The sequence below is a fragment of the Zootoca vivipara genome, chromosome 9 (genome assembly GCF_963506605.1).
Source record: "Zootoca vivipara chromosome 9, rZooViv1.1, whole genome shotgun sequence".
Taxonomy (NCBI): Eukaryota; Metazoa; Chordata; class Lepidosauria; order Squamata; family Lacertidae; genus Zootoca; species Zootoca vivipara.
This window is the reverse complement of record NC_083284.1, coordinates 72,885,464-72,899,327: the sequence shown is the minus strand read 5'-3', so window position 1 is coordinate 72,899,327 and position 13,864 is coordinate 72,885,464. Positions and strand designations below refer to the sequence as shown.

At 40.7% G+C, this 13,864-nt stretch overlaps 2 protein-coding genes across 6 annotated transcripts in view; one reads left to right on the top strand and one right to left on the bottom strand.

Annotated features, from left to right (window-relative positions):
* Window positions 1-1,981, top strand: part of MFSD10 (major facilitator superfamily domain containing 10) — a 29,498-nt gene extending 27,517 nt beyond the window's left edge. The window contains 1 exon segment of the mRNA XM_060279041.1: window positions 44-1,981. Within this exon segment, the coding sequence (XP_060135024.1) occupies window positions 44-147 (104 nt within the window). The 3' untranslated portion in view covers window positions 148-1,981.
* Window positions 1,982-4,032: 2,051 nt separating this feature from the next.
* Window positions 4,033-13,864, bottom strand: part of ADD1 (adducin 1) — a 47,060-nt gene continuing 37,228 nt past the window's right edge. For 3 of the 5 annotated variants that reach the window (XM_035112212.2, XM_035112214.2, XM_060279039.1), the window contains 3 exons: window positions 13,374-13,527; window positions 11,696-11,791; window positions 4,033-6,456 (listed from right to left, as the gene is read on the bottom strand). In XM_035112212.2, coding sequence (XP_034968103.2) covers window positions 6,107-6,456; window positions 11,696-11,791; window positions 13,374-13,527 — 600 coding nt within the window. In that variant the 3' untranslated portion in view covers window positions 4,033-6,106. Of the gene's footprint in view, window positions 6,457-9,619; window positions 9,655-11,695; window positions 11,792-13,373; window positions 13,528-13,864 lie in introns of those variants that run through there. The other 2 variants (XM_035112216.2, XM_035112218.2) reach the window with 2 other exon arrangements.

The following is a 13,864-nucleotide window of genomic DNA, read 5'->3' as shown; positions in this document are numbered from 1 at the left end:
ACAATGTTCTTAAATGCTATTTTTCTCCTTCTTTTCTTTCCAGTATACTGGCTGGCAGGAGCTGAAGTTTGTTTCACTGTCTGTGCCTTTTCGTTCCTCCTCCCCTTCGTTCTCCTTGGATACATTCAAAAGCAGAGGAAAGAGTAATAAGCAACTCTGGCTACCATTTTCCAAGAAACATTGGAAATTGGGCCCTTAGGTGGCTGGGCTAAGAAACATTTTGTGGCACCTCCGGCCTTTGCTTATGATGAAGTGCATAGATTTCGAGAAGCTGAGCCTCCATGCTATTTCTGCTGCACTGTGGCAAAGAGCCCTGGAGAGAAACCTCAGCTACTGCCTTTCAGCGAACGATACTTGCGCCATAAAAAACGGTCAGATACATTTCCTGTTCTGCAAGAGAGTGCACAGTGGTGGAAAAGGGTTGTTTGCTTTGGCAGAAAGTGTTTAAAGAAGGAAATGAAACAATTACTGGTATACAGACTTGCACTAGACATGCTGAATAATTTTTGTTGAATATGTTTTGTCTGTACCTATACGTGCACACACACACACATGCAAATGTATACTATCCTTGAAATACATTTTCTAAATAATATACCGTTGATTTGTCTGCCAGATTTGAAGCACACACAGGTCCTGCTATGGGAACGCTCATTATCTGCAAATTCAATTATCCAGACACAAAGAATTATGCCCAAACCTCGCTACAAAAACAGCGGATTCAGATATCCAAACAGCCAGAGTTTGCCCACTTCCTTACTTGTGTTTTGCTGGTTGACTGCAGCCATTTCTGGAAAAAGCCTGGGGTGGGGGGTGGGGGCAGAGCAGAGACCGGACAAATCACAGATTAGAAATGTTCCCATAGGAAATAATGGAAATCATCAGCTTGTTATGCAAATACTTGCAGATGATTTCCTGGTAATGCACTGTGTTTGGAAAGCAGGACCTGCATGTACAACATTTCATTGATACTTAGCTATTGAGCTCAAGTAGATATGTATGTTTTGTATATTGATGCCAAAACTTGAGTCTTAACAGGTTGCCAAGGGCAATAGTTGTTTCTTTAAACCAAAGACTTACTGGTACGTTGCAAGCTGGAAAAGTGTGTCCAGGTATATCCTATCTATGGGAGGCAGTAAGTTGAAACACATCATGCTCGGACCTTCATGTGCAAAAGATTGTAGTTAAGGTAATATGTAGCTAAGGTAACCACGGTTTTTTTGCATAATTATGATTCTGGCTCTGTTTACATAAATATTTTATATTCTTTACATAAATATTTCAATTAATCCTGTCTTTGTGCCTTATCCAGCAAGCTGGATCCCAGCTGGTTTATTCTCCTGAATTCTGCATAGCATCCCAGGGTTGTACCTGTTAGAAGAGGCAAATTTTATTGTTGTTTTTTCCTTTTTCTCCTGCTACACAAGCAGCCAGCATACCAGCTGCCTCTGAATGTAATTGAAAAAAGAGAGCAACAGGAAAATTAATAAAGCCAGGAATGCAGGAAGAGAAAAAAGCAGAGAGGGAAAGAAGAGAGGAAAGTTGGGGAAATGAGAGAGCAAGAAAGAGAGGCAGCAAGAAGAACAAGAGATTCTTTCGAGAGCAGGGGGTAGTAAAAGGATGCTTCTCCCCCAATTTATTTCCCTACCTTAATCCGTAGTTGACTACTACGACCTCTGCCAAAAGCATAATAGAGGGGCTGGCCCCTCTACTTAAATTAGAACTGTGCTATGTGACAAAATGGTTATTTGTCTCTGTAAAATAGGCTAAAGGGTCTGTTTATATTTACTGCTCTGGTGTACATGAGGGGTTGTTTGTCATTGCAGCCTCTAATAGGAGTCTCATGTAACAAAGGTCACCTAATTAAGACCTGCAGAGCCCATTCTCAGCCAGGTCTGTTCTGTGTCCTCCCACTACATAGCAGATATCTATATTGTGTTTTGAAGACATTACTTTTTCAATAAACATTTTAAAATGGAAATTTTTATTCTAGTCTGTATCTGTACTGGATTTTGTTTAGATATATGAATGACATGGTTTTAGCTATGTTTTTATGGTTAAATCACTTAGCTATGTTTCCAAGAGTGATTTATGAATTGAGCTTAAAAAACAATATAATAAAAATTCCTTCCTTCCAGATAGTATTCACCGTATATTATATGTAAGATTTGGGGCACAAACTTTAATATCAACATACATCATAGTCAACAGGGACCCAGGTGGCGCTGTGGTTAAACCGCTGAGCCTAGGGCTTGCTGATCAGAAGGTCGGCGGTTCGAATCCCTGTGACGGGGTGAGCTCCCGTTGCTTGGTCCCAGCTCCTGCCAACCTAGCAGTTCGAAAGCACGTCAAAATGCAAGTAGATAAATAGGAACCGCTACAGCGGGAAGGTAAACGGCGTTTCCATGTGCTGCTCTGGTTTGCCAGAAGCGGCTTTGTCATGCTGGCCACATGACCTGGAAGCTATACGCCGGCTCCCTCGGCCAATAATGCGAGATGAGCGCGCAACCCCAGAGTCGGTCACGACTGGACCTAATGGTCAGGGGTCCCTTTACCTTTACATCATAGTCCTTCAGCTTGGCTGCAGGCCCTCTGCAGTTTGGCCTACCTAGTTTTGTACATATCATTCACGTCGAGAATAAATTGTAAGAGAGTTGGGTCAATGAGATTAGCCTTGGCCAAGGTAAGCTTATGCTCAGGATCTAGAGAAAACCAAGACTTTTGCATATGAATAGTGGAAGATAAGCACCCGACAGCTAGATCTAATCCACAGATAAATGAAATATATAAAAAAATTGTCCAGTAGCACCTTAGAGACCAACTATGTTCTTGGTATAAGGTTTCATGTGCATGCAGACTTCTTCAGATACATGCACACAAAAGCTTATACCAAGAACAAATTTAGTTGGTCTCTAAGGTGCTACTGGACAATTTTTTTGTTTTTTTTATATATTTTGACTGCGTCAGACCAGTACGGCTACCTACCTGAATCCAGAACCACAGATAAACGTTGATGAAGGCTGTACGAGTGGGTTTTTTTAAGTTGCAAATTTACACTGTTGAAAGCCTGCCTGTGGGTTAGGGAGCAACGGTGCAGTTACAGTGGTGCCTCGCTTAACGAATGCCCTGCTTAACGAACTTTCTGCTTAACGAAAGGATTTTTCGAGCGGAGGTTGCCTCGCTAGACGAATTCATTTTACGAAAAATTCGTCTAGCAAATCGCGGTTTCCCATAGGAATGCATTGAAATTCAATTAATGCGTTCCTATGGGCAAAAAAAAAAATTCAAAAAAAAATTCAATGCATTCCTATGGGATTCGCTAGACAATTTTTTTGTTATAAGACCCGTGGAACGAATTAAATTCGTCTAGCGAGGCACCACTGTATTGGGCTCCTCATCACAGGTTTCACCGGTGATGTGATATTATTTGGCCTTGAACCTTTTTGTCAGGGGTCAATTATATTGGCTTGCTGGATTCCTGTAGCCATATGCTATAGTTAGTGATTTTGTTTCCATGCTGCTCTGCTTGCCTTTTTGCCCCATTGCCCATGGGGGAAAACAGAGATTCATCTGAAGACCTGAACAGCATAGGAACATAGCTTCTCACTTGGGTTGAGATTGCGCCACAGGCCTACATCATCTGGCATGTCTCATCTGAGTTGGGGGAAGTGATAGTTATCATGGACATTAAATAATAAATAGTGGATACACCACTGCACAGATTGGCTGTATAGTTCAGCAGATTTGGGGTGCTGAAGGCCTGGCTGCAATTTTTACTCTATTGTTTCTGAAAGTGGTGTGTGTGCCCCTCCTCTTCTGGGTTTGGAAAGTATAGCAGACACAGCAGTGCTGTAGCCCCAGCATATTCTAGCCTCCCCATCCTCTCCACCATAACTGGTATGAATACTCTGTTGGTGTCTTTGGATCGCTCTGAATTGGCCGTTTACTTTTCCATAAATGTGCTATGGGTCTTGCAACAACATGAGCTCAAGAATACCTGGATCTCAGAAACAAGGCACAAGGACACACAACTCCTTTAAAGAATTTTATTTGTGTAGAATTGAATTAAACAACAAAAGAAGAAAAAATACAGGACTCTTCCCTTTCCCTCCCTGTCCCACTGAAGTGTGTTCTCATACAATACACAACTAGATTTCATTATGTAATAGAAAGAATTGAGAACTACAAAACTGGAACTTAAAAATCATTGCATATGTGGTCAAAGTTTATAGAGTCCCTACATTTTATAACAGAAACACTAAAGCAATGGATTTTGTAATGCAATTTCAATCCTGGCAATGAGACACGGTTAAGCTTTTAGTGTTCACAGGACACACAGTTAGGAAACAAGCTCAAAGCCATTAGTGTCATGCAGTCCATATGAAAAATTCTTTTCTCTCTCTCTGTGATCAGCACTTCTGCTTTTCCATTAGTGATGGTTTTAGTACCACCAAGCCTCCCCATCTCCCTGTAACCCTTCTGCACGGGTGTTAATTTATTTATTTTACCATTTAAAGTGATTTGTTTCAAACTGGTTTCCAAGGTATCTGTTGGGAACCTAACATAGGTATGTTTAGAATAAAGCTGCACCAGTCACGGAATTCTTTCTAATCTTCTGTGCTTTTTTAAAGCACGAATTGTAAGGCATTCAATACTATCTATTTCACCAAACTTCAATTAAAAACCTACACAATCTGCCCCCCCCCCAAAGTGGTGCATTATTCATTACTGAAGTTAATCAATAAAAATCATTCCCAACTGAACTTAAACAGCGAGTCTTTTCTTTTGTTATAACCAGCACTTAAGTCAACTTTATAGGTTTGGGAGAAATACCAAGTGTTTCTGAAACATTGCCTTGCACAACTCAAAAGTTTAGTCTCTGCACTGTAGCTTAAACCAGTGAATCCAGAGACGCAGAAGAGATTAGCAAGCTGTGCCAAGTCAGTGCCAGATTATGACAAACCTTCCAAGGGTTCCCGGAAATGAGCCACATGGCCTTGGAAATGACTGGGGCAGCTACCATAAATGACAACACACACTGTAGTACAGGTGCTGTTGCATCCACAAAGTATTGGAGCAATTGAGTGAGGTCATGATCTGACTTAATAAAGGCCTGTTACTAGGAAATTTTATTTTCAAAGGCTTGAAATTAACTTGGTTGAGGTTGGATACAAACTTTTGGTAGAAAAGATACAGTGGTACCTCTACTTACGAATAACTCTACTTACAAATGTTTCTACTTACGAATGGAGCTCCGTCCGCCATCTTGGATGTGGTTTAGATAGGATTTTTTCTACTTACGAATTTCTAGATAGGATTTTTTCTACTTACGAATTTTTTCTCCCAATGCATTCCTATGGGATTCGACTTACAATTGTTTTCTACTTACAAATGTGCGTTTGGAACGCATTAAATTCGTAAGTAGAGGTACCACTGTATTAGTAAAATAACTGGTTGTTCTGTCAGTTTATTAGAACACAGGCAGAGGGATCAGCAGGAAACGCCACAAATCACTTCATTCTTCTTACACATAACAAATAGATTTAAGTTTCAGCTATGCTACAATACAGAATAAGGGAGGAGAAAGACAGCTTTCTTTAAAGCCTCAGTGTAACGTTATTTCTACTTACACAGTGCGAAAGCAGGTGCTCGGTTCCATAATACAACCTCTCAAAATATAACTGCAATCATATCCAAGTTGTCAGTATTTAAGAAGCCACTTGGTAACAACAGTAGGCTCTGGGACAAGAACAAATGTTAGAGTGAGCAGACAGCAACACCCTGTGGAGCAAGACCTTGCAAAAATCCATTGACTGCATATATAAATCAGCATGGGCTCTCAACGTGACACATGGGGTTCCATGGAAGTCATTTAGCTTTGTTTACGTACAAGGGATAAACCCTGGTTAGCTGCTGTTGAATATACAGGATTAGCACCTTCTGCTCATTACTTTTCCATTATAATCTTAAGCAATCAAGCTATAGCTTGAGGGTGTTGCTCGTTCTGCTTGTTACTAAAGACAAAAGAAAACACTCAGTAAGAACTGATACATTCTAGTGGTTAATAAACTTAGACTCTAAACCATGACAGTATATTTGAAGGTATTTAGGAGTCAGTCTTCTTTTTGTTTTTCTTCAGGAAGGAAGGTGTACGGAACTTCTTCTTCTTCTTGGACGGAGACTTCCCAGGAGACTCGTCACCGCCTGGTTCGGCTGCTGCCCCCTCCTCAGCCAGCGGGGTCACGGCCTCTTCACCCAGCTGAGATTGGGGTTCTTGGTTTTCAGGAGGTAACTCAGTCTGGCTTTGGGCGAGATCTTTGTCACTTTTATCATCCTCTTTTCCAAAGTTTGGGAAGCCGAGGTGCTCTGAAGGCTCATCAGGGGTGAGATCTGGGAGGCTTTGCTTGAAAGTTGCAGCATCACTGTCATCGTTGCAAGTCTGGTTGGGCTGCCTCTCTAGTGGAGTAAGAAACAGGAAACGTCTGTTAATGTGTGCCTGTTGCTGAAATGAGGCCTAACGGAAATTAACTGTGGGAAACCTACATGCAGAGCCAGGTATTTTGAGTCTCTTTGTAAATGGCCTTTGGCCAGAGAGATGCAACTGAAATATTTATTTGAATTTTGTCTTCTCCACAATGCTTTAGAGTCAAAAACCAAAATGTCAGAAGTTCACATACTAAATAATCTGCTGACTTCTTACATTTATTTATGAAATATTGTTCACTCTTCTCTATAAGCACACAGGGTAACATACAACAATGTAGTGCTCTTCATAATAACTGCCTTAGAAAACCTGAAGTTGTCCTCACTGTGGATTGCTCAGTAGTTAATATAAATGTAAGATGCATATGCTTGTTTCTCCTTATTTTGCAAAATAATAATAATTGGACTCAGTATTCAGATGGAATAGCACTGATGACTTAATGAGGTTTTATGTTAGCCTCTTGCAGTGGCCCAAAAAACCGGCTTACACGAAGGCATTCAGTATGGAAAATGAAGCCACACTCTCTGCAGATCAAGCAGCTTTTATACGAAGCTCAACAATGCTAACTATTGCTCCCTTATCCTCAAAAGACATCTCACTTATATCTTCAAGTGGGCCAGAGTTTTGTGTGACTTGGAATCTTAAATTCTGCATTCTTTGCAACCTGATTCTCCGTTTGTTCAAATATTACACAGACAGGGAAAGCAGAAGCATGAACTACCCCTGCTTCTGCTTCCCCTCTCGCACTGTAGTGCAATAGAAGAAAGGAAACATGGACGTATATGGGAGATTCATCTTCTGTTCCCCCCCACTTTTGCATAATGCATGAATTGGCTTTCAGGGTGGAAAAACATGTTGCACTTTGCCATTTCATATCTGTTTTTTTTAGACACAGTCCAACGATTTAAACATCATTAGGAAGGTGCCTCTATCTCTGGCCCTATAGGAAGTGAGAAAACACTATTGTGAAGAACATCCCTGACATAAACAACAGGAGATGATCTTATGTAGATCCAATCTTAGCTAGCTCCTTGAATTACTAAGGATCCATTGCACATGCTCTCTTCACATAAACACAGGAAAGCGCAAACCACAGCAAAGTTGCAACAGCAAACATACCACTTTATTTCTGAGGCACTGAAGGTTTATGGCCATGGTTCTTGGCCCAATTTGAATTGCAGTGACTTTAGGTACCTGCTTCATTTCTAGTACTGCACTGAAAACACCATGCTGTGGTTTGTATTCTTTTAAGGTTAATTTAATATTGCATTCACCTTCTTTGCGTTTGTATTTAACAATTCTCTGTTTCATCTTTATTTGAAGCTTGGAACAGGAAAAACCTGGGATTTGTTAGCTTAGTGATGATAACCACTTCAAACTCAGCAAACCAAAACGTTAGAAGTTTTAAAATGGGTTAGGATAATTTAAAAGCCGGGGGGGGGGGATGAAAAAGCTATTTGGAAAGTTAAAAGCTGCAATTAATTTCTTTTATTTAAATATAGCTCTTTAATTGTAGTTCAACTATCCTTCTGTTTTCATTGTTGCTGTTACAGCAATTAATTGCCGCCTTCACATGGAAGGAAGGAAGTCAGATGAAAATGGAGTCAGACCAACAGCCCCACTAGCTCAGCAATGTTTACACCAGATTTCACCAAGCGGGCACCCTCCAGAAGTTTTGGACTACAATTCCCATCAGCCCCAGCCAGTATGGTCATGCTCCCATCAGCCCTGGCAACATACAGCTGTGCTGGTGGGGGCTGTAATCCAAATTGTAGTCAAAAAACATCTGGAGGGAACCAGACTGGCAAAGGTTGGTCTACAGTGAGTGGCAGTGGCTCTCAAGAGTTTCAGACAGCGTATTCCCAGCCCTACACAGAGATGCTGGGAATTGGAACCTGGGACCTTCTTCACACAAGGCAGATGCCGTAATACGAGTTATGGCTCTTCCTCAAGCTTTCCTGGCTTCCCTTTCCATTGTAATTAGAGAACATGGTTTGTTTTTCTGTAACAAACCACAATCTCTAGCCTACACTAAGCCATGATTTGTGGCTGGCTTGCTGATCATGGCTTGTTAGGGAACCACAATCCCAATCCCTGGTTCAGATGCAACAGGAAAGCAGGTCTTCCCAGTTTAACCCCTCATACGCCAGGAGAGGAGTGAAGTGGGAGCAATCAGGCAGCATGTGCCAACACGCTGCCCATTCATGCTATACTGGTAAGTCTGGCTTTTTGTTACGTGCAAACATGGCAAAGAAATGTATGGATATGGTATTAAGGAACAACAACAAAAACTTTTAACATTTATTCAGCTCAGCAATTTAAATGCACCTTTCCAATGGGACTTACAGTTACGGTAGATTTTACTTGAAAGAATTTCAGAGTCAAAAATAAATCGAAAATGTAAAGCTTAGTGGATGCCCATGAAGAAGCACAGTAAATGCTATATAAAACAATGCAACTGGTACAACCATGTGCTGAAAATGGCACTATAAAGCCACTCTCTAACATATGATTATAGTCCAGTTTGACATGAGGAGAAGAAGGGACTTTCCCATCCCACAGAAATCTATGTAGAGTGCTGTCATGGAGGCATCTTAAGAGAAATACAGGCTACCAGATTTACACTGTCTACCTTCTTCTCTTCTTTGTGCTCCTCAGCATGAAGAGAGGAGCTCAGACCCCCTTCTCACAACAGGCAACGCGCTACTAAGGACACTTAGGAAAACATAGACAGAATCATGAAGAGATGAACCTCTTTGAAACATCCTTTTGTCTCTTAAGGTGATTTTAGTTTGTTGTCATTGATATAAGGAACAATGCAACACTACCTTATTCTCTCCTTTACAGGATAACTCAATAGTTTGGAGTCAAAATCAGTATGTGAACATCTACTTGAGTGTTTTATACATAAGGCTACCAAGTCACACTCAAGTCTAACATAGACTGTATTTTTCTTAATGTACCTCTGATCTCTTTGTTCTGGTAAAGCAACTGAAATAGTTAAGCAGACTTGAAATTATGTAAAGGCTGACCAAACCAACATAGGGAGGAAACACCACAAAATATGCAAGAGAATGAAGCACAGCACAGAGAAGTCAGGATAAAGCAGCAGGAACAGGGATGGGATGATACTTACTATGGCAACAGGTACTCTTTAGCATATCCACCTCCTGTTTGTAACGCAGCCACAAGAAGAAAAAAGCACAAGTAGAGAATCTATACATCCATCACAGCCATTGTGTTATATTAAAAGAATGGCCACTACCATTCTTATAAAATACAGAATGAGGTGGTGTGAAGAGACAACTTTGTAACAGACAAGTGATACAACTCCAGGGTAAAAGGGAAACACTGAACACATCTTAGATTACACCTGGTTTGAACACTCAACTTATTTTTACCAATTCACTGCAACAATAGGTCTGGTCTTGCTCTCATTAAGCAGAGACCTTAAAGAAATCAAATCTTTTAACTTTGAAACCCATGAGTAGAGGTGTAATCCAATTACAATAATGCTTAAGAAATGTGCAACTACCAAGCAGAATTTGCTTTAAAAAAATTGCATGATCCAAAAACCCATTTGGGCAGGCAGATTTCCCCTCACATTTCAACAATGGAAACAGCTCTAGACAGGAGTCCATATATTCAAGACCTGTGACTCTCTGGAAGTGAAATCTCCTTTTGTTGTTAAGTGGGGCTCAGGTGCAGCAGTGGCTGGCGTGGCATTGCCAGTTACCGAGAGGAAGGGAGACACAGCCGTGGGGAACTTGGTGCAGCGGCATTCGAGTGGTTCTACCACTGCACTTCCAGCCACTTGCCCCTCCCCCTCTTGATAACCGGCAGTGATGAGCAGTGTTGGGAAGCCAGATCAGCAAAGCAGTGGTGCCCACTACTGCTCAGGGGTACATAAGAGTTGCTGAGCACAAGAAACACCTAACTTCTCTAATATCCTGATGGATGGCATTCTACAACTTGTGCCTGGTTTGGTAGGCAGCTAGTATTTGGTAGCATAGATATTTCCAAGTAGCCAGCTGTGAGATCAAATCCTAAAACAATAGGTTCAAGATCAACTGCTGACAAGCATTTCTGCCAATGAAAGTTTCAATGAAGAGGAGAGAGATAATTGGCAGAGTGGCTAGCTATTAATGATCAAGAGTCTTTCAGTACTGCCGAAAGGACACTCTGGGAACCCTCAGTGCAAAGAAATTATTTCAAAATTCTCTAGCATCATTTTAATTTCAGCAAATTTATAAATTCTATTCTTGTGACTTTGTTAATTTGACCACCCAAAAAGCTATTATGTGGTTTCTCACCCAGTCTCCCATTTCACAGTATTTAGCTATGTTAAGTTTTTTTAATAGCATGATCCTGTGCCAATTTACTTGGAAGTAAATCTCACAGAGTTGAACAGCAGTTACTCCCAAGTTAACTGGGAACAGGATATTAAAAGGGGCTCTGAAGTTGACTCTTCCTGATCCCAGAAGCAATGAAAAAGTTACACTCAAAGCTGGGAATGATCCAAAAGAAGTTTTTATTGCCATTATGAAATAGAGAATTTTGAAATACTGTGTACAGTTTTTGGAGACCGCTGCTTGAAGAGAGAGCCAAAGAGGTGAGAAAGTTGCATAAGAGTGCAACCAAAGAGATCCAGTGCTGGGACATCTTCCCTATGAAGAAAGGTTAAAGCACTAGTGGCTTTTCTGTTGGAAAAAAACTTGACAGATACAGGACAGAGGTTTGCAAAGTTGTGTACAGTGCAGATAGAAAGAAAAACCTCCCTCCTTCACAACTCAAAAACTCAGCATCACTCGATGACACTACTGGCAGCAGATAAAGAACAAAATGTGTAAATAATCCACAAACGAAAAGTTGATATTGCTAACTAGCTAAGATGGCTTTTAAAAAGAATAAAGCAATTAATGAAAGAAAACCATTGGTAACTCTATTAGACGATATGCCACTTATCAGGAGCTAACAAAAGGAGATGGCCATCACTTTCCATGCCACATGAGACAGACGGCGGTCTTGCCCAATCAGGCAGCCCTTGTGATCTCAGTGCACATTTCTTTATTATTGCAAACACAATCACTAGCACATTTAGCTATATGTTGCTCTACAGAATAAAATAGATGAACACATTTTTATCTGATATCAACTGAAACATGAACACAGAGGTGCAGCTACACAAACTCTTAGCTCCAGGGGACATACCTTCCTCCAGTTTAACTGGAGTGCTGGGTGGAGTGCAAGCAGCAGGGTGGTCCAAAGAGCTCCTCTCCCTCTCCTGTCTGGCATCTTCTGAATCTTCTACAAAATATTAAGAGTACAGACAAGGTTAGGCAGATCACACTCACAATTCACATAATTCTGTTCAGAAGCTGTTTCTAATGCAAACAAAAACATGAGTGCAACTAAGCAAAAATGTGCTACTAACTGTGCCCTATGTTAAAATAGAGAGGGAAGTTTGATGTTTCATTTTAGAATTTACTGCGGTTGATGACAAAATCTGAAATTCATAGGAGGCAACGAATGGAACATTATATAAATTATAAACACAAACTGTTCAGGATTCCAGATTAGTCCAGCTACAACAGATCACAGAAAAAACATAACTGACCATTGCAAGGAACTTTGTTCAGCGGAAGCCTCTCTAGCAGGAAGCAGTTAAGGAACATGGCCAACCATAAACTAAAGCGAAGGTATTCACAAACTGGACTGGTCTTGCCCAGGTGGCAGTTTCATTGCCTGCCACACTGGGAAGCAAGATTTTTGTCAAAGTTAGCTCAACTGTATGTAGCTGCTGCTGAAAAGCTATGTACTGACGTGCAATTCTCCATCCTCTTTCTACCCAACTAGTCAACTAAGAACAATCAGCCTGGGGTTACAAGGCATCTGTCTAGTTGCCTTGGCAATGCAAATGTCTTCATTTTCTCACCCTCAACCACCCTGCAAACTGAATCCCATTGTTTCTTATAGGAATGCAAAAGAAAAAAAATCCTCCTAAAGGAGAGGCAATTTTTGTTCAAAGCTCAAATGCAAGGAAGGGAACAATCGTCGTATAGTGGCAAGCATTTCATGCTTGTGAGACTGATCCTTACGCAGCCACGAAAATGAACTGCCTGACCTTGGGCTCAGTCTCTCCTTCTGAGCCTAATCTACTTTACAAAGTTGTACTGAAAATAAAGTAGGCAAAGAGGGAACATATATACCACCCTGGGCTGCAAGAAGGCCTGGATAAAAATGCAAACAGTCATCATTATAAAGACAATCAGTTTAAGCTGAAGTATCTCATGCATTAAACACACAAGAATAACAGAGTCTTCAACTGCTGGGTCAACTTGTTCAAAATTTCTGGATGTCCCAACAATTTTAAGTCTTTTGATTTTTAACATATACCAAATCATTATGCTTTACTACTTGACGTTTCTAAATTACATCCATTTTGTCTGAAAAACATTTTTCACAAGGGGTGCCAGCATGTTATATCCAGTAAGTGTACTATTTTATACCTGTGTACACAATAGCTGAGCTGCACAAATCAACAAATGTACACTCTTACACAAACATCTGTACATGCATTGAGATTGCTTGTACCTGTATTCAGTGCAATGTGTGAGCACGTCTAGAGTTACTGAAAACATAAAACAATGGGCAGTACTAGGCTCAGCAGGACATTCTCTCTCCCCCCCGGCTGCCCTTGTTGCTTCTTTGTGGTTTCAAATAGCTTTTCTGTATATGTTTTATTGTATTGGGAAATAGCTTTGAGATGCTTTATAGCAGGGGTGGGAAACTTTTTTGGCCCTGAATGCCAGATTTCTTTCTCCCCTCCAACCCATGGGCCAGTTTTGACACCATAGTAAGGCAAGTTACGAGTTAGGTATACACAAACCTGACTGCCTCTGTTTCCTTTCTACTTCTCTGCGATACTCTTCTAATTCTTGGTCTGTGAACTTGTTGAAGGGGTTTGGTCCTGTTGTGCTTACGATGACTCGTGGCTGGTACTCCTTCTCAATTATTGCCTTGGATGCTGTCACCAATTCTCCCTAGTTGAAAGAAAATAGATGTTCCTCATGAAATAATATACAGTGCACTAACGATACCTGAGGGCTAAAACAATGGAAGAAATTATTCAAAAATCTGATTAAAAAACCAAGACTGAAAAGATTTTCATTTAGAGAAAGTAAGAATATCCATTTTATCACATGGTTATTCCATCATGACTACATTCCGCAATAGAGCGAGACTAATGAGTTCCAAACTTGTGAAGAGTTTTCAAGTGAAAGACTGCCCCCACACAGAACAAATTAACAGTGGTAACAATGGTAATAATAATACGCATTTAACCCACTACATGAGAACAGGCATTTCAGGGATAGCATC